The following is a 20,878-nucleotide window of genomic DNA, read 5'->3' on the forward strand; positions in this document are numbered from 1 at the left end:
AAATTGCTTAAGGCGACTCCACGACAAACATGGCACAAAATCTGATGGAAGAGCTTTTGTTCAACTTCCTGCCCTATCGTGCCAATGGATTATGACAGATGAATAAACCTCTTTACTGCATGAAGGAGGAAATTCTAAGGATTGTAAGAAATCATTTCTGGTGAAAAGACATATATCCTACTAACCACTGAGTGGACAAAGGATTGGAGTGGGTCAGTGTGGGAAGATGCAAATGAGCATGTGGCGTAGCACCAATGTTAAGATACCTGCAGTCACAATCACAGGAAAATGTTTTAATGAGAAATTTCAATTGCAAGTAGTCAGATAAGGAGTTTAAGTTAGAAGTGTCAACATAAAAATGTAACAAAATTTGTCTCACATCACAGGGTCGATTTTACACCCCCTTCCGGTATGTTGGCAAACAACGCCATGGTAATACTGAGCACCATGGGCACAATCTGCCACCTACTCACCTGCACCCGCCTTAGAACATAGAACAATACAGCACAGAACAGGCCCTTCGGCCCACGATGTTGTGCCGAACATTTGTCCTAGCTTAAGCACCCATCCATGTACCTATCCAATTGCCGCTTAAAGGTCGCCAATGATTCTGACTCTGCCATTCCCACAGGCAGCGTATTCCATGCCCCCACCACTCTCTGGGTAAAGAACCTACCCCTGACATCCCCCCTATACCTTCCACCCTTCATGTTAAATTTATGTCCCCTTGTAACACTCTATTGTACCCGGGGAAAAAGTTTCTGACTGTCTACTCTATCTATTCCTCTGATCATTTTATAAACCTCTATCAAGTCACCCCTCATCCTTCGCCGTTCCAATGAGAAAAGGCCTAGCACTCTCAACCTATCCTCGTACAACCTATTCTCCATTCCAGGCAACATCCTGGTAAATCTTCTCTGCACCCTCTCCAAAGCTTCCACATCTTTCCTAAAGTGAGGCGACCAGAACTGCACACAGTACCCCAAATGTGGCCTAACCAAGGTCCTGTACAGCTGCAACATCACCTCACGAGTCTTGAATTCAATCCCTCTGCTAATGAACGCAAATACAACATAGGCCTTCTTACAAGCTCTATCCAACTGAGTGGCAACTTTCAAAGATCTATGAACATAGACCCCAAGATCCCTCTGCTCCTCCACCTTACTAAGAACCCTACCGTTAACCCTGTATTCCGCATTCTTATTTGTCCTTCCAAAATGGACAACCTCACACTTGACATGGTTGAACTCCATCTGCCACTCCTCCGCCCAGCTCTGCATCATGCCCCGGACGACCCATCGTCTCAGCCTGCTCCTGCCCCACCGAACTCATCTCCTCCTACCTCGACACGGTCCTGTCCCATTAGTCCAAGAACTCCCCACCTACGTCCGTGACACCACCCACGCCCTCCACCTCCTCCAGGATTTCCGCTTCCCCGGTCCCCAACGCCTCATCTTCACCATGGACATCCAGTCCCTGTACACCTCCATCCCCCATCACGAAGGACTCAAAGCACTCCGCTTCTTCCTTTCCCGCCGTACCACCCAGTACCCTTCCACCGACACCCTCCTTCGACTGACTGAACTGGTCCTCACCCTGAACAACTTTTCTTTCCAATCCTCCCACTTTCTCCAAACAAAAGGAGTAGCCATGGGCACCCGCATGGGCCCCAGCTATGCCTGCCTCTTCGTAGGGTATGTGGAACAATCCATCTTCCGCAACTACACTGGCCCCACCCCCCATCTTTTCCTCCGCTACATTGATGACTGTATCGGCGCTACCTCGTGCTCCCACGAGGAGGTTGAACAGTTCATCCACTACACTAACACCTTCCACCCCGACCTCAAATTCACCTGGACAGTCTCGGACTCCTCCCTCCCCTTCCTAGACCTTTCTGTTTCTATCTCAGACGACCGAATCAACACGGACATCTACTACAAACCGACCGACTCCCACAGCTACCTGGACTACACCTCCTCCCACCCCGCCCCCTGTAAAAACGCCATCCCATTCTCCCAATTCCTTCGTCTCCGCCGCATCTGCTCCCAGGAGGACCAGTTCAAAATACGCACAACACAGACGGCCTCCTTCTTCAAGGACCGCAATTTCCCCCCCGACGTGATCGACGATGCCCTCCACCGCATCTCCTCCACTTCCCGCTCCTCCGCCCTTGAGCCCCGCCCCTCCAACCGCCACCAGGACAGAACCCCACTGGTCCTCACCTACCACCCCACCAATCTCCATGTACAGCGCATCATCCGCCGTCACTTCCGCCACCTCCAAACGGACCCCACCACCAAGGATATATTTCCCTCCCCTCCTCTATCAGCTTTCCGTAGAGACCACTCCCTCCGCGATTCCCTTGTCAGATCCATACCCCCCACCAACCCAACCTCCACTCCCGGCACCTTCCCTTGCAACCGCAGGAGGTGCAACACTTGCGCCCACACCTCCCCCCTCACTTCTCTCCAAGGCCCCAAAGGAAACTTCCATATCCGCCACAGATTCACCTGCACCTCCACCCACATTATCTACTGCATCCGCTGCAGCCGGTGTGGCCTCCTCTATATTGGGGAGACAGGCCGCCTACTTGCGGAGCGATTCAGAGAGCACCTCTGGGCCACCCGGACGAACCAACCCAATCACCCTGTAGCACAGCATTTCAACTCCCCCTCCCACTCCACCGAGGATATGCAGGTCATTGGACTCATCCACCGCCAAACCACAACAACGCGACGGTCGGAGGAGGAGCGTCTTATCTTCCGACTGGGAACCCTCCAACCACAGGGGATGAACTTGGACTTCACCAGTTTCTTCATCCCCCCTCCCCCCACCTTGTCTCAGCCGAATCCCTCCAGCCCGGCACCGCCTTCCTGACCTGCAGTCTTCTTCTTGACCTCTCCGCCTCCACCCTACTCCGACCTATCACCCTCACCTTGACCTCTTTCCACCTATCACATTTCCAACGCCCCTCCTCCAAGTCCCTCCTCCCTACCTTTTATCTTCTCCTGCTGAACACTCTCTGCTCATTCCTGAAGAAGGGCATGTGCCCGAAACGTCGAATCTTCTGTTCCCTAGATGCTGCCTGACCTGCTGTGCTGTTCCAGCAATAAAGTTTCAGCCTGCATCATATCTAAGTCCCTTTGCAGCCGACAACAGCCCTCCTCACTATCCACAACTCCACCAATCTTCGTATCATCTGCAAATTTACTGAACCACCCTCTTCCAAGTCATTAATAAAAATTACAAACAGCAGAGGACACAGAACTGATCCCTGTGGAACTCCACTTGTAACTGGGCTCCAGGCTGAATATTTACCATCTACCACCACTCTCTGACTTCGACCGGTTAGCCAGTTTTCTATCCAACTGGCCAAATTTCCCTCTATCCCATGCCTCCTGACTTTCCGCATAAGCCTACCATGGGGAACCTTATCAAATGCCTTACTAAAATCCATGTACACTACATCCACTGCTCTACCCTCATTCACATGCTTGGTCACCTCCTCAAAGAATTCACTAAGACTTGTAAGGCAAGACCTACCCTTCACAAATCCGTGCTGGCTGTCCCTAATCAAGCAGTGTCTTTCCAGATACTCATAAATCCTATGGAGGAGAAAGTGAGGACTGAAGATGCTGGAGATCAGAGCTGAAAATGTGTTGCTGGAAAAGCACAGCAGGTCAGGCAGCATCCAAGGAACAGGAGAATCGAAGTTTCGGGCATAAGCTCTTCTTCAGGAATGAGGAAAGTGTGTCCAGCAGGCTAAGATAAAAGGTAGGGAGGAGGGACTTGGGGGAAGGGGCGTTGGAAATGCAATAGGTGGAAGGAGGTCAAGGTGAGGGTGATAGGCCGGAGTGGGGTGGGGGCGGAGAGGTCAGGATGAAGATTGCAGGTTAGGAAGGTGGTGCTGAGTTCGAGGGATTTGACTGAGACAAGGTGGGGGAGGGGAAATGAGGAAACTGGAGAAATCTGAGTTCATCCCTTGTGGTTGGAGGGTTCCTAGGCGGAAGATGAGGCGCTCTTCCTCCAACCGTCATGTTGCTATGGTCTGGTGATGGAAGAGTCCAAGGACCTGCATGCCCTTGTTGGAGTGGGAGGGGGAGTTGAAGTGTTGAACCACGGGGTGGTTGGGTTGGTTGGTCCGGGTGTCCCAGAGGTGTTCTCTGAAACGTTCTGCAAGTAGGTGGCCTGTCTCCCCAATATCGAGGCCACATCGGGTGCAGCGGATGCAATAGATAATGTGTGTGGAGGTGCAGGTGAATTTGTGGCGGATATGGAAGTATCCCTTGGGGCCTTGGAGGTAAGTAAGGGGGGAGGTGTGGGCGCAAGTTTTGCATTTCTTGCGGTTGCAGGGGAAGGTGCCGGGAGTGGAGGTTGGGTTGGCGGGGGGTGTGGACCTGACGAGGGAGTCACGGAGGGAGTGGTCTTTTCAGAACGCTGATAGGGGAGGGGAGGGAAATATATCCCTGGTGGTGAGGTCCGTTTGGAAGTGGCGGAAATGACGGCAGATGATACACTGTACATGGAGGTTGGTGGGGTGGTAGGTGGGGACCAGTGGGATTCTGTCCTGGTGGCAGTTGGAGGGGCGGGGCTCAAGGGTGGAGGAGCGGGAAGTGGAAGAGATTTTCAGGGTGAGGACCAGTTCAGTCAGTCGAAGGAGGTTGTCAGTGGAAGGGTACTGGTTGGTACGGCGGGAAAGGAAGAAGCGGAGGGCTTTGAGTCCTTCGTGATGAGGGATGGAGGTGTACAGGGACTGGTTGTCCATGGTGAAGATAAGGCGTTGGGGACCGGGGAAGCGAAAATCATGGAGGAGGTGGAGGGCGTGGGTGGTGTCCCGAACGTAGGTGGCGAGTTCTTGGACTAAGGGGGACAGGACCGTGTCGAGGTATACAGAGATGGGTTCGGTGGGGCAGGAGCAGGCTGAGACAATGGGTCGGCCGGGGCAGTCAGGTTTGTGGATTTTGGGCAGGAGGTAGAAACGGGCGGTGCGGGGCTGTGGGACTATGAGGTTGGAGGCGGTGGATGGGAGATCCCCTGAGGTGATGAGGTTATGGATGGTCTGGGAAATGATGGTTTGGTGGTGGGAGGTGGGGTCATGGTCAAGGGGGCAGTAGGAGGAGGTGTCCGCGAGCTGGCGTTTAGCCTCAGTGGTGTAAAGGTCGGTGCGCCAAACTACTACCACACCTCCCTTGTCTGCTGATTTGATAGTGAGGTTGGGATTGGAGCGGAGGGAGTGGAGGGCTGCACGTTCCGAGGGTGAGAGGTTGGAGTGGGTGAGAGGGGTGGAGAAGTTGAGGCGGTTAATGTCGCGGCGGCGACATTAATCAGAGGGTGGGCGAGAATCTTGGTTGAAGAAGTAGACTTTTCCATTTCTATCTCGGGCGACCGAATCAACACGGAATTGAACAGTTCATCCACTTTACCAACACCTTCCACCCCGACCTCAAATTCACCTGGACCGTCTCAGACTCCTCCCTCCCCTTCCTAGTCCTTTCCATTTCTATCTCGGGCGACCGAATCAACACAGACATTTACTATAAACTGACTGACTCCCACAGCAACCTAGACTACACCTCCTCCCACCCTGCCCCCTGTAAAAACGCCATCCAATATTCCCAATTCCTTCGTCTCCGCCGCATCTGCTCCCAGGAGGACCAGTTCCAAATCCGTGCAACCCAGATGGCCTCCTTCTTCAAGGACCGCAATTTCCTCCCAGACGTGGTCGACGATGCTCTCCACCGCATCTCTTCCACTTTCCACTCCTCCGCCCTTGAGCCCCGCCCCTCCAACCGCCACCAGGACAGAACCCCACTGGTCCTCACCTACCACCCCACCAACCTCCATGTACAGCGTATCATCCGCCGTCATTTCTGCCACCTCTAAATGGACCCCACCACCAGGGATATATTTCCCTCCCCTCCCTCATCAGCGTTCCGAAAAGACCACTCGCTCCGTGACTCCCTTGTCAGGTCCACAGCCCCCACCAACCCAACCTCCACTCCCGGCACCTTCCCCTGCAACCGCAAGAAATGCAAAACTTGCGCCCACACCTCCCCCCTTACTTACCTCCAAGGCCCCAAGGGATGCTTCCATATCCGCCACAAATTCACCTGCACCTCCACACACATCATCTATTGCATCCACTGCACACGATGTGGCCTCCTCTATATTGGGGAGACAGGCCGCCTACTTGCGGAACGTTTCAGAGAACACCTCTGGGACACCCGGACCAACCACCCAACCACCCTGTGGCTCAACACTTCAACTCCCCCTCCCACTCCACCAAGGACATGCAGGTCCTTGGACTCCTCCATCACCAGACCATAGCAACACGATGGTTGGAGGAAGAGCGCCTCATCTTCTGCCTAGGAACCCTCCAACCACAAGGGATGACAGATTTCTCCAGTTTCCTCATTTCCCCTCCCCCACCCTGTCTCAGTCAAATCCCTCGAGCTCAGCACCACCTTCCTAACCTGCAATCTTCTTCCTGACCTCTCCGCCCCCACCCCACTCCAGCTTATCACCCTCACCTTGACCTCCTTCCACCTATCGCATTTCCAATACCCCTCCCCCAAGTCCCTCCTCCCTACCTTTTACGTTAGCCTGCTTTCCTCATTCCTGAAGAAGGGCTTATGCCCGAAACGTCGATTCTCCTGTTCCTTGGATGCTGCCTGACCTGCTGTGCTTTTCCAGCAACACATTTTCAACTCATAAATCCTATCCCTCAGTACCCTTTCCATTACTTTGCCTACCACTAAAGTAAGAGGAGAAAGTGAGAACTGCAGATGCTGGAGATCAGAGCTCAAAATGTGTTGCTGGAAAAGCGCAGCAGGTCAGGCAGCATCCAAGGAACAGGAGAATCGACGTTTCGGGCATAAGCCCTTCTTCAGGAACCAGGATTTCTGAAGAAGGGCTTATGCCCGAAACGTCGATTCTCCTGTTCCTTGGATGCTGCCTGACCTGCTGCGCTTTTCCAGCAACACATTTTCAGCTCTTACCACTGAAGTAAGACTAACTGGCCTGTAATTCCCGGGGTTATCCCTATTCCCTTTTTTGAACAGGGGCACAAAATTCGCCACTCTCCAGTCCTCTGGTACCACCTCCGTTGACAGTGAAGACGAAAAGATCATTGCCAACGGTTCTGCAATTTCCTCTCTTGCTTCCCACATAATCCTAGGATATATCCCGTCAGGCCCAGGGGACTTGTCTGTCCTCAAGTTGTTCAAAATGTCCAACACATCTTCCTTCCTAACAAGTATCTCTTCTAGTTTACCAGTCCGTTTCACACTCTCCTCTCCAACAATACGGTCCCTCTCATTTGTAAATACTGAAGTACTCATTCAAGACCTCTCTTATCTCTTCCGACTCAAAATACAGTCTCCCACTACTGTCCTTGCCACAATTTTACCAGCAATAATGGAGGTGGTGGGCTGTCCCTCAAAGTGAGGTTTTTGTGTGACAACTAATGGCCATCTGAGGACTTCATCTAATTTATGCTGGGATTTAACAAAGTATTTAACTCAACAGCTTTCACTACATGGGATGGTGGCAGGCAAAGGGTACTGGCCTTTTAACAGGCTCCCCGAGCATATACTGCATTCCCCCCCACTTTTGCAAGGCCTTTGGCCCTTCACATTTCTCCTTTTGCCACACCCACTGTTCTATGCACCCTGGCCTCCCCCGAACCCTGTGAGACCAGCCCCAGTAAGGCATTTCCAAAAGCTTTTTAAACGGAATGTGTATGTCTGTATGTGTGTATCTGTGTCTATGAATTCCAGCTCCACAACCTGTCCCTGGTCAGTCCTTGGCTTAAGGCGATATAGCTTTTAGTTCTGATTTAGAATATATTGTTGCTTTTACAAAATGGTTCTACTGATACATGAGATTAGAATGTTTTTTGTCCAAACGTCCTAGGAAATTAAGCAGATAGTTCTTCAGTGTTTACTTTCCTTTTGACAAGTTAATCCTTGCTTACTTTAATATGACAGATTGCCAAGACAGGTTTGCATTGCAAAATCATTGCAATTACCTACAAAATGGGAAACAGGAGCTTCACAGGGAAAAAAAAGCTGAGGCAGATTCAAAATTGGAATCTCTTAGCTCAAATCAATTTTAGATTTCAAGTGGAAGAAATGTAGGAAGTTCAGTACTGATGAAGATGAGCATCTCGCCAAGACCTCCCCTATGCCTCCACTTTTCGCCTTGAAACAACCACTAAGTCTTAAACAGACCGTTGTTTGCAGAAAACTGCCCAGCTTTCAGGATATGGACCACAACACCACACAACCCTGCCATGGCAACCACTGTAGGACGTGTCAGAGTGTTGACATTGATACCACCATTACATGTGGAGACACCACCCACCATGTACGCGGCAGGTACTCATGCAACTCAGCCAACATTGTCTATCTCATATATGCTGCAGGCAAGGATGCCCTAAGGCACTGGCGAGGCCAAGCAAGAACTATGACAACGATGAATGGACACCACACAACAATCACCAGACAGGGTGTGTTCCCTCCCAGTCAGGGAACACTTCAGCTGTCAGGGACATTCGACCTCAGGACATTGGGTGACCATCCTACAAGATGGACTTTGGGATACACAATAACACAGTGTGGCCGAACAAAGGCTGATAGTCAAACTTGGTACCCATGAGGATGGCCTCAACTGAGACCCTGGGTTCATGTCACACTACACGTGACTCCACCACACTATACACTCTTTCATACACACACACACACACCCTCTGTCATATATACACACACACACACACACACACTCACTCACTGGTTTATACTCCATCACACACACAAACAAAGCACGTGCACACTCAAACACACACACAAACATAAGTCTATGGGGTGAATTTGTATTATTATATTTGCAGATACATTGTGGTGCGCTAAAAAAAAACAACCTGCAGGCTGTCAATGTGTGTAATATTTTATAAATTCCTACTTTGGAAATAGAACCAGTCTGACTCAAGATTGGGATACAGATAGACTCTAACCTCACATCTTTAATGCACTGTCTGAGCAGAGATGTCACTTTTTAATTTTATAAAACCTTAAGTTATCTCAAGAACGTGACTTAAAAGTAGTTCTAGGATTTACATATTAATGAACTGAAACCTGCAACCCATTCTAAAAGATTAAAGACTTAACAGTAATTTTGGTTTGCTTAATATATCATTTCAGTTGCATAACACTGTAACCTTTTACTATAAATTCTGTGTTTTATGATTCTGTTTCACAGCTACCTGATAAAGGAGCAGTGCTCTGAAAGCTAGTGCTTTCAAATAGACCTGTTTGACAATTACCTGATGTTGTGTGATTTTTAACTTTGTGCAACCCAGTCCAACACTGGCACCTCCACATCATCCCTAACTATTCAGAGGACAGTTAAGAATCAACCACACGTAGGCCACACTAAGTAAGGATCGCCAATTTCCTTACCTAAAAGAACATCAACCAACCAGAAGAGTTTTTATAACAATCAACAGTGGTTAAATTATTTCCATTAGACTATCTTTCTGCCCCAGACTTTTTACTGAATTCAAATTTCACTGCCTGTCATGATGGCATTCAAACACATGTCATGAAGACATTAATCTAGGAGTCCAGATACTAGTCCAGTGACAGTGACAGTGACAGAGATTTGTAGGTGATTGGGTGGGTTCTCTCACCTGTGGGGTGGCATATTAGTTACCAGCTATATACATTCAGCCCCACACTCTACAAAAGGGAAAAATCAACCCATAGTGTTACATTTTACCACAAGATTAGCTTCCAATCTCAAATTTATCACATCACTAAAGTCATCAATTTTCACTTTTAATATCACCCAACCTCTCACTATCTCAGCTCAACTATTGCTGAAACTCTCGTTCATGCCTTTGTTATCTTTAAGTTTGATTATTCCAATGTATTCCCACCTGAGATACAACATCCTAACTTCCAAACTTAGCTATATGTTTTACATATCTGTCAACCCTGAATGACGAGAAGTTAGTCATCAAGGTAAAGAGAGGTAAACAGAATATTGGCATTTAATGAAGAGGATCGAGTGTAAAGGACAGTAAGTCCTGCTACAACTAAACAGGACATTGGTGACACTATATATAGGGATGAGTTTTGGTGTCCTATTTAAGGGACACATTTGTATTGGAAGCGGGTCAAGGCTCAGGAGCTGATTCTTTGAATAAAGATATGAAAGGCTAAGTTGGTTGGGCATAGCTCATTGAAATTTAGAAGAATGACAGATGATCTTAATGAAACGTACAAGATTCTGAAGGAGCTAGATAGTGAAGATGCTGAGAGAGTACATTCCTTCAAAAGGTGATTTAGATCTGGACAGTGCAGTTTAAGAATAACAGGTCTCCAATTTAAAACAGAAACATAGGTAAAATTTCCTTTCTGATAAGCTTGTTAATCTTTGGAATTCTCTTCTTTGAGCAGCAAAGGCTGAGCCACTAATGTACTCAAGACTGATTTAAACAATTTTTTTTAAATAGAAGGGAATTATGGGTTGTAGACGGGAGGGTTTGGCAGGGAAGTGAAATTAACAGCACAAGATGATGGACATAATCTTGTTGAACAATAGAATAGGCTCATACTGCTGCAACTTCTTAGGATTTGTGAAGTGGTGCAACAGTTTTGTTTTATAAAAACCTCTTTGGATAGAAAAACAGATTTATACCTCAAATTTAGTGTAGCAGGAGATAGCATTAAAGAACCATGCTGAACAAGATATCCTGATCCTTGTTATTTTTCTTAAAACCCAGCTTTTGAGAAGAGAATGATGGTTTTCAGGGCTGTACGAACCAGTAGGGCTTACCTTGGAGTTTGTATTTATTTATCAAATTTGAAAGTAAATGTGCAAGACATTAATGTATTTGAGAAGTAAAGGCCAAGTCCAGCTATCCTGCCCACTTCTCCCCCTCAGCATTTTGTAGTTTGAAATATATTTGTCCCAATTTACCACCTAGGTTTATGCAGAGCAGTAGTGCATCTATTTTTATAATGAGTCTTTTAACTCTAAATACTTGCAGTACATTGATAGTTGATTAAAATTTGCAATTCTTATACAATAGTTGACCATTTTGTGTATACTCAATTCATTTTCAGGATTGAATCTACATATTTATCTATCTCCTTATAACCATGTAGGAAAATTGAATTCATTAAAAAAAACAAAAGCAGGGAACAACCATCTTGGTTTACTCAAACTTTATGCATTTAACAAATGCATAGAAGCACATTCTTGAAAGATGGACAACCTAATGTATTAATAAAAACTTAACTGTGAGCTCACACAACATATTTCTACCTGGACTTAGGGAATTCAATAAAATCATTCATTGAAATAAAAAAAAAATCAATAAATGCCTGTTGGAATTGGTCTGCATAGAGATCGTCTATCTGAATATTTCTAAACCATAGACTTTACTCAATATCTTGTTGGAACTCTCTTCTCTAAATAATCAGTCAGATGCCCAGGGGTGCTCCTGTGTTGCTCTGTTTACAGTAGGCCAGGCCTAACCCAGAGTGTATACAGATGTGGACCTGCTGATAATCTGATTCGCAAGATGTTCCGTGGTTTGGGGAAGCAAATAACTAATGCCTTGTGTACAATGGCCAGACTGTTATTTTCAAGGGAAGCATGTCTATGTCTGGCAGTGACAGACTGAATGGACTATACAGAAGATGAAATGCACCAAAGGGAAATGAGGAATTTTTTGCACCATGTCCACTGCTTTCATTCATTCAGTAATAAAATATTACAACTACTGATGTGCATTTCAATACTTAGAAAATTTTTCAAAATCAGCGGACAAACATCAACTTAGCCGCACATTCAAATTTACCGCTTTAAAATATAGTGACAAGCTGTGTGCATTTAAACAAGCAGAACAAGCAATAAAATACACGCAGTCACTAACTTTACATCCAAATAAATTACAGTCTACTATAATAGAAACACAGATTATGTATTTGATTTAAAGCACTTGAAAATATTTGTTTAGTGATATCTTCTGCCCATCCTTCAGTCATCCATAGGTGTTCATTTGGAGACTGGCAGGTAAAAGGTTGCAGAAACCATTTTGCCTAGTGATAGTCAACTCGGTCTCCACTAGTGGCTCAATTAGAAAATGCAACATTTGACGTGATCCTGAGCGATACAACTCAAACAAAATCCAAATCGAACTCTAAAACTGTATTAGTTTGCTGCCTCAGAACAAGTAGTCCAGCCTGGACTACAATAGAAGATCAAGGGGAAGCTTAGCAGCAGGTCAACAGTGATTGTGAAATAATTCTGCAAGGCCTTGCAACTTACAGGTCTTGCCATGGGGACTGTGTGCACAATGACTCAGTAGTTAGCACTGCTGCCTCACAGTGCCAGGGACCCAGGTTCAATCCCACCCTCAGGGGACTATGCAGTTTGCAAGTTCTCCCAGTGTCTACGTGGGCTTCTACTGGGTGCTCCGGTTTCCTCCCACAATCCAAAGATGTGCAAGTTAGGTGGATTGGCCATGCTAAACTATCCATAGTGTTCAGGGATGCTTAGGTTAGGTGTGTTGGCCATGAGGGGGTTTAAGGACGGGTTTAGGACCAGTTTAGGAAATTGCAATGTATAAAGCAAAGGTCAAGTCTTCTCTACTCAGAATTGTTTTAAGACATACAGTAGCCTCAGGTGCAATTGCCAAAGAATAATGACGTGGGTAGAAAAACCAGTCAAGCTCTCTATTTGAGTCTTGCAATTTGTCCCTCCCACCTTGTTACCTCTTGCATGCACCCCACCCAACAAACCCCACTCTCTTGTTTACCTTTGTGTGCTTGGCACTATGGCCACTGGGAATATCCATGTAACTTAGAGACCGGAGTGTGCCTTTGGGCCTTGCAAAAAGGCAATAAGCCATTAATAGTCTGATTCAAGCCCATTGGCAATTTTGTGCAAAAGAAGTTATTCTCCACTTCTTACATGCAGAGTGAAATGCACGGAAGAATTAACTCTATGATTCGTGCAGTCAAGTTATCCAAAATGCAATGCCAGAATGCTACATAAAGGAAGACCCAGGGAAAGCAACAATGCACCTGTAACTGAAGACGGAGAAAGAATCTTTATTCCAGTTCCTCCAAACAGCTCCTCCCTGGGTTTTTGAATAACAGAAATATCTTTTTTCTGTTATTTACTTTCCTCTCACCTAATAGTTTACACACTGTCTCTCTCTATTTCCTCTCATGCCTCTGGGAACAGAGGAATCATGCAAAATACAATTAGTGAGTATATTGGAAATGAGAATGAGCATTGGGGAAAGAGGCTTGACTATAACAAAGTAATTTAGATTAGATTAGATTTCTTACAGTGTGGAAACAGGCCCTTTGGCCCAACAGGTCCACACCGACCCTCCGAAGAGCAAACCACCCAGACCCATTCCTCTACCACTACGGGCAATTTAGCATGGCCAATTCACCTAACCTACACATTTTTGGACTGTGGGAGGAAACCAGAGCACCCAGAGGAAACCCACGCAGACACAGGGAGAATGTGCAAACTCTACACAGTCAGTTGCCGGAGTGGGAATTGAACCTGTTGGACAGTATTTGTTTGCACTAGATGCAGAAGTAGCAATAGATTGCCACTGTAAAGGAGAGAACCAAGTCATGGGAGTCATTGGCACTTGGGCCAGTCTCATTGACATTGTAAAGGAGAGACTAATTTACCCGAAATATGTCCAATCACACTCATTCTCTTACTATCTCTTTGATCAATCTTCGCTGGTTCCCTATTCTCATGTCATAGTTTCAAGATATTTTTGATTACTCCTTAGTCCAACTTTCCTGTAGCCTGATTCAGCTCTAATGTTTCTTTACACTTTGCCTTCTCTTCAACTTCTATTCCCCTCTCCTCAATCCACTTTTTGTTCCACAACCTCCAAGGTTTTCAATTCTATATCTGCCTTAAGACTCTCTACTTTGCTATCGCTATCCTTCAAAAGCCACCTAAAGAGCTATGTCTTTGGAGGAAGAGGGTTTTAAAGTAACGATCAATGTCCTAATTTCTGACTGTATTGTCTCTATGAAGCACTCCATATTTAAAAGGTGTCACAAGTTTAATTTGGTGTTACAACTGAAGATTATTAGGAATGTTTATATTTCGGCTCAACAAATATTACATCATTGGATCTATTCAAGGAATATTTACCCCAAGTCTTACCTTCATTTTCCCACTGTATTTAGGATCAGAAATGGTGATAAAAGCTTCCTCTTTGCTCTGTTGTAAAAACTCTGGAAACTTGCAAAACACACGCTCACAGATTCTTCTGACAGTGGATGCCTCAAATCAAAGACAATTATCAAAAACTTTAATTAAGCTGAGATTAAAATACTATTAAACATCACACAGCATTAATTCAAGTATAGAATATGAGAAGGAACATGTTCCATCAAGCTGACTCCTATTTTAAGCTCCCGGAGATGGTTATAAATCACAGAAAAGTCTCCCAAGGTAGAATATGTAAACTCATTCCAGACTTCAGAGAACATGCAAATGAAATTCCCAGATATGAATGTAAATTTTTAACAAAAAATATTCATGGTGGAAAGGGATTTTAAAGAGGAGTCTCAGTGCCACATTCAGTAGCACCAATCGATTCTTCTTTTTTTGGAACACCTTTACCACATTTGTAAGAAGGGGCAAGAAACCGCTCTGGATCTGGCTTTCAGCTGGGGCCCAGTTGCCCTCTTAATTACAGCTCAGATTGGAGGTCAGTGACACTCTACATTTCCCCTTAAATTGCAGAATATTTATACATACCGCATTACAATGGTTATATGCAACATTGACATCAGTGTTTGCCATATTCCCTCTAATCTATACACCCAATGCTGTAAATGCACCATCAATGATGGACAACTTCATAGTCCACTTTATGTCCTCTCATCATTGCATGACATTTGCTAGACCACTTATCACCTGCCCCTGGGCTCTTATGATTGTCGTCTACATTTCCACACCGATTGTTGTATCCTTCCTAGATATTTTCCAGCTGCATCATGTATGTGCTTATTATTAATGACTTTTCAAATAGAGTCATAGAGCTGTACAGCATGGGAATAGACCCTTCAGTCCAATTCATACAGATATCCTCAATAAACCTAGTCCCATTTGCCAGCATTCAGCCCATATCCCTCTCAACCCTTCCTATTTATACAACGATCCTGATTCCTTTTAAATCTTGTAACTGTACCAGCTTCCACCACTTTCTCTGGCAGCTCATTCCAAACACGCACCACCTTCTGCATGAAAATGTTGCCACTTAGGTCCCTTTTAAATCTTGCCCCTCTCATCTTAAACCTGTGCCCTCTAATTTTGGACTCCCCCACCCAAGGGAAAATACCTTTTCTATTTACCCTATCCATGCCCCTCATGATTTTATAAAACTTCTATAAAGGTCACCCTTCAGCCCCTGACACTCCATGGAAAATAGCCCCAGTCTATTCAGTTTCTCCCTATAGCTCAAACCGTCCGACCCTGGCAACATGCTTGTAAATCTTTTCTGAACCCTTTAAGTTTCACAATAACATCCTTCCTATAGCAGACAGACCAGAATTGCATGCAGTATTCCAAAGGGGGCCTAACCAATGCCCAATACAGCCACAACATGACTTCTCAACTTCTATACTCAATGTACTGACTAATAAAGGCAAGCATACCAAACTCCTCCATCATTATCCTGTCTACCTGGGACTCTACTTTCAAGGAACAAAGATCTCTTTGTTCAGCAACACTCCCCAGGACCTTACCGTTAAATATATAACTCCTGCCCTGATTTGCCTTTCCAAAACGCAGCACCTCGCATCTTTTTAAATTAAACTCCATCTACCACTCCTCGGCCCGTTGGTCTATCTGATCAAAGTCCCATTGTACTCTCAGGTAACCTTCTTTGCTGTCCACTATATCAACAATTTTGGGTGTCATCTGCAAACTTACAATCATACCCATGTTCACATCCAAATCATTTATATAAATGATGGAAAGCAATGGACCAAGCATCACCCATAGGCCTCCCACCTGAAAAGCTACCCTCCACCACCATCGGTCTTCTACCTTTGATGCGGAGATGCTGGTTTTGGACTGGGCTGGACAAAGTTAAAAATCACAGCACAAGGTTAAAGACCAACAAGTTTATTTGGACGTACTAGCTTTCAGAATGCTGCTCCTTCATCAGGTAGCTCAACTGATGAAGAGCATCGCTCTGAAAGCTCGTACTTCCAAATAAACTTGTTGGACTATAACCTGGTGTTGTGATTTTCTTCTACCTTTGAGCCAGTTCTGTATTCATCTGGCTAGTTCTCCCTGTATTCTGTGATCTAACCTTGCTAACCAGTCTACCATGACGAATCTTGTCAAATGCCTTACTGAAGTCCACATAGATCAAATTCAGCTATGCAAAACATATCCCTTGCTGACCTTAGTACTGAAAATTAATAAGGATGCTAATTTCTACTTACTGTTATAATATTTGAAGCTCTAATATAAAGTTATATATAGTTAAACCTAACACTATGATTCTGTGACAAAGCTAACAATTTTGGGAATAGTTTCCCTCTTATCAAATTTGCAAAATGGCAGTTATTTTCTCAAGGTCAGAATGACCATGTCTCAAAACTGTTTCTGACCCCCTTACGATATTTGTCTCTAAGTACTCATACAAGGTTATCTAATTTGTACCTTTTTGTTGTCCTAATCTTCTTGCTGACAGAGAAAAAAGTTTCTTTCAGGGTGCCTCTGCATGATAACTGCCTTCAGAAACTTAATTACCTAACATCTAATAAATTTAAACAACGTGTCTACTCTTGTATGTAATTATAATTATTTAAAAAGCCTGATCGAGTAGGTCAAGTTTTCTCTTACTATTTCATATAAAAACAGGAAATTTCAAATCAGATAACTTTCATCAGATTAGCAGAGTATTACCGTTTGCATTCTAGTCCCATCTTACTAAGACTATAGGTATTTTGTTGTCAGTCTGTGAAGGCCATGATTTGAGCTGTATGAAATACTACATCTACTACAATTTCCTTCAATTGTGTCAGGTAAAAATGAAAACCCCTTATTGCCATTTTATCATATTTAACTATGGGCAGTACAACAATTCAAAATAATGAGTTTTTAAACATAGCTTACACAGCTCAAGAGTAGAGTAGTTGTCACGGCATGGAAAAAGTACTTATTTTTATTCTCATACAATTCAATCATGTTCCAAACCAGTTTTAGATCTATAAAAAGGAATGTGATAAAGGAGCGCATAAGGAGATATTAGGTCTAAAATGCTGATCAAGGAGACCAGTTTTAAGGGGACCTTAAAAAGGAGGAAAATGAGGGAGAAAGGAAAGTGATGTAGCTAGAATAATTCAGATATCAAATGAGCCCCGACTGGAGCACGATTCTACCACGATTCTACCTTTATACATGGACCAATGAAAATAATTAATTGGGTATTTGAGACATACTACAGTCATTCAAAATTTCTGCAAGGTTAAAAACACCGCTAGTCTCCTTACACTATTCCTAATCAGTTCATTTGCTTTTCTTTATGAAACTTTTTTGCATTTGGATCTGTACCCAATGGCTTGCTATTTGAAAGTTCTCAGTCAAACTGCTGCTTTCTGATCTTTTGAATGTCCTCCCTTGTGTATGCTTTAAGAACAATCTTTTTCAGACCCATACCTCATGGCAAGGGACTGCTAACACCTTTGTAAACAGACATCTTGCCTTTAATTCAATTTATACATTTTCTAAACAGGAGACAGGGAATATTTGAATTGATGTTTTAGATCACTAGCTTTCTGGATTCAAAGCAAACCATAAGGCCAGCCTTTAGTTCATGGAGAGACAACACGAGATTAAGTGAAATCCCTTATAACAGAAGAATACCATCATTGGTTATGCAAACCTTCTTGCAAATAATACTTTAACAGTATGTGAAAAGATGAATGCCATTGTGGATAAGGGTCCAACAGAGAGAGCTATTAGCTTGCTATCAGGGAAGCCTTACAAGAACTTGCATTTACATAGCACCTTTCATGATATATGACCCAAGGAGGTTTCCAGTCAAATAAGTACATTGAAAGTGTAATCACCCTTGTAATGTAGGAGGAAAAAAAGAAAATCAATCTATATATGCACAGGAAAATCCAAGAAAGAATAATAAATAAAGCCTTGATTGTAGACCAAATATTGTTCAAGATACCCTAACATTCCTTTGATTATGCTATGGACATTTTACATTTATTCAAGATGACAGATGCAACTTTGGTTTAACACCTCATTGAAAGACTGCAGCTCCATCGGCATTGCACAGAAATGTCAACATCAATTGTGTTCAAATTTCTGATGTGGGGCTTTAGCCGACAAAGTTCTGACTGAAGAAGCAAGTGTGCTAGTGAATGAATCTAAAATAACATTAATTTCTCAATACAATAAGATCAAAGAATTACCTGCATCTTGCTTGTGCTTTCATCAGGCTGCAGGAGTGCAACATGGTTGGATACTTTACGGAGGATGGCCAAATAACTAAAATAAATTTGCCGTACAGTAGTCCCTTCCTGATTTTGCTGAAAAGTAAAAGCATTTTTAAAAATTCAATACATCTAAAAGTAAGTAGACTGAATGATTCCAGTTCTAGATTTAACATAATTTGGGACCTCAATATTGTAATCACATTTTCAAACTTAAACTTTATCTTGGAGACTTCCACTCTTGCAAATACATATTTTGAATTTATTTTTAAAAACAATTTTGCACATACGTGGCTGTTGTTCTCTAAAAGAGATGAAAATTGTATTCCTTTCTGCACTTTCATTTTACATTTGCCCATCTCTGCTCTTCCAATTAACATAATGCAACATCTTTCAAAACTGACACGCTCCCACAATTAAGAAAAAGACTTAATCATGTCGATCACATTTCTGGACATTTTGCACGAAAGGAAACTACTTGGAAATGTGGTGATGTAATATAATGGAGCAGTGGATTTTGGCAGTGAACAGTCCCATAACTCAAGAGTCAACAAATCTCTTTTGATGGCATTATTTGAGGGAAGAACTTTGGCTAGGTCACCAGAACTTGAATAAAGTCATGAGATTATTAATTGTCCACCTTTGCAAAGACAGGCAAACAGCTCATTACCTCATCATAAATATGCCACTTTCAAAGAACATTCCATCAGTATAGGAGTGTCTGACTAGACAACATGCTCAGTGCCTGGGTTGGGCGTGAAGTAAATGCCTCAAACTCAAAATGACAGCGATTAAAACTGATCTTTACTGATATTTTTCATGTAGAATTCATTGAGTTAATATACTGCCCTTTCACCTATATGGAGTCTGAATCCAGCCAGATTGAAGTATTTTCTCTGTCAGTTTTAAGGCTCCCACATAAAATGGGTCTGGACAATCTCAATCATATCTCTGTCAGGCCCTGGTCACAACACCAAACAGCTCACAACTATGTACTAAAATTGCAGAGATCACAAAATGGGTAAGAAATGAAAGTTCATAAGGCACTAGTGTAGGGTTAAACTGCATCGGAGTTTAACAGGATGAAGTTTTACTCTGAAATAAGTATGTGCTATTCACAAACCAGAGTTAATTCTCTCACTGGCTGTCAAAAGTTCAAAAGTGTTCCATTCAGTAGCATTGACACCCCTTGCCTTGATAAGCAGAAAAGTTCAGCCAAAAATATACATATCAAAACCAGCGGTATTTATCTACTTTAACAAAAAGTAGCAAGGTCAGAATTTTAAGCAATTGCCACGAAGCGGTCACCTTCTGATACATTCACTACTTTTAATGTCCTAAAGAAACAAATGAACAGTTCACAATTCAACACAGTACACTGAACTCTGAACAGAATATGTGCTACTGTTCCTGATTACTTTTATTCATTGTTACAATTGTAGCACTCATCACCTCTCAAGTGAAGTATACAATAAGTGAGAGCACTTGTCTTAACATTGTGCTTACAGAGCAAGCTAGTTTCAGACAAAAAAGCTCTGGTTTTAACACTGTGGCTAGATTTCGAACAGATTAAAATCAGCTATAAGTTTCCCTTTTCAAAATAAATGCCATGTGAACAAACAGATCAAACACAGAAATAAAATGGAAAATGTAAATTTAATTTTAAAAAAGTTTCCTACTCTCAGTGGTGGACTCTCCCTCTTTATGGGCATTTAAGCGGGCATTGGATAGGTATATGGAGGATAGTGGGTTAGTATAGGTTAGGTGGGCTTGGATTGGCGCAACATCGAGGGCCAAAGGGCCTGTACTGCGCTGTATTCTTCTATGTTCTTCTATGTTCTATGTACTCATTTTACTGAATAGAATAGCCTTCATTGTCACATGCGCTCGAATGAAAAGTTTATAATGTTGCCGCTTGGTGCCATCTTAGGTACAGGGTACCTAGGTATAGATACTTTTAAGTTGTTGCAGAATTGAAATAGTTAAAAAAAAGACTAGCAGAGTTTAAAAATATAGGTAATAGGGTTTAAAAAGTCCAGAGTGAGAATAAAGAGCACCTTTAAAGTACTCAAGTTATAGCCCTTTTCCACCAGGTTCATGCCCATGAGCTTCAGAACACAAGGACATGCTGCCTCCACGCGCTGGCATCTGTCCAAGACTTGTGTCCCAGCTCAGCCCCCACTCACTCCACTGCCGCTCCAGCCACAAATCACTTGCAGGACTCATCTCGCGCTCACTCGGCTGCCATTCCAGGCTCCAGCCACAATGTGTTTCTGGGACTTGGCCTGCGTTCATTCTGCTCTAGCTGCGACTCGCTACTGGAACTCAAGCCACACACCCTCTGCTGCAAG

The 20,878-nt window shown here is 43.9% G+C and overlaps 1 protein-coding gene across 1 annotated transcript in view; it reads right to left on the bottom strand.

The window, feature by feature from the left end:
* ercc6l2 (excision repair cross-complementation group 6-like 2) overlaps positions 1-20,878 on the bottom strand; it is a 93,418-nt gene that overhangs the window by 56,896 nt on the left and 15,644 nt on the right. Inside the window, exons 9-10 of the mRNA XM_087997350.1 lie at positions 18,507-18,623; positions 14,221-14,340 (exon numbers count right to left, since the gene is read on the bottom strand). Coding sequence (XP_087853476.1) covers positions 14,221-14,340; positions 18,507-18,623 — 237 coding nt within the window. The remainder of the gene's footprint in view (positions 1-14,220; positions 14,341-18,506; positions 18,624-20,878) is intronic.

This window comes from Chiloscyllium plagiosum, unplaced genomic scaffold (genome assembly GCF_037043375.1).
Source record: "Chiloscyllium plagiosum isolate Xiang-an unplaced genomic scaffold, Cpla_swu_hap1 HiC_scaffold_2, whole genome shotgun sequence".
In the NCBI taxonomy this organism is placed as follows: Eukaryota; Metazoa; Chordata; class Chondrichthyes; order Orectolobiformes; family Hemiscylliidae; genus Chiloscyllium; species Chiloscyllium plagiosum.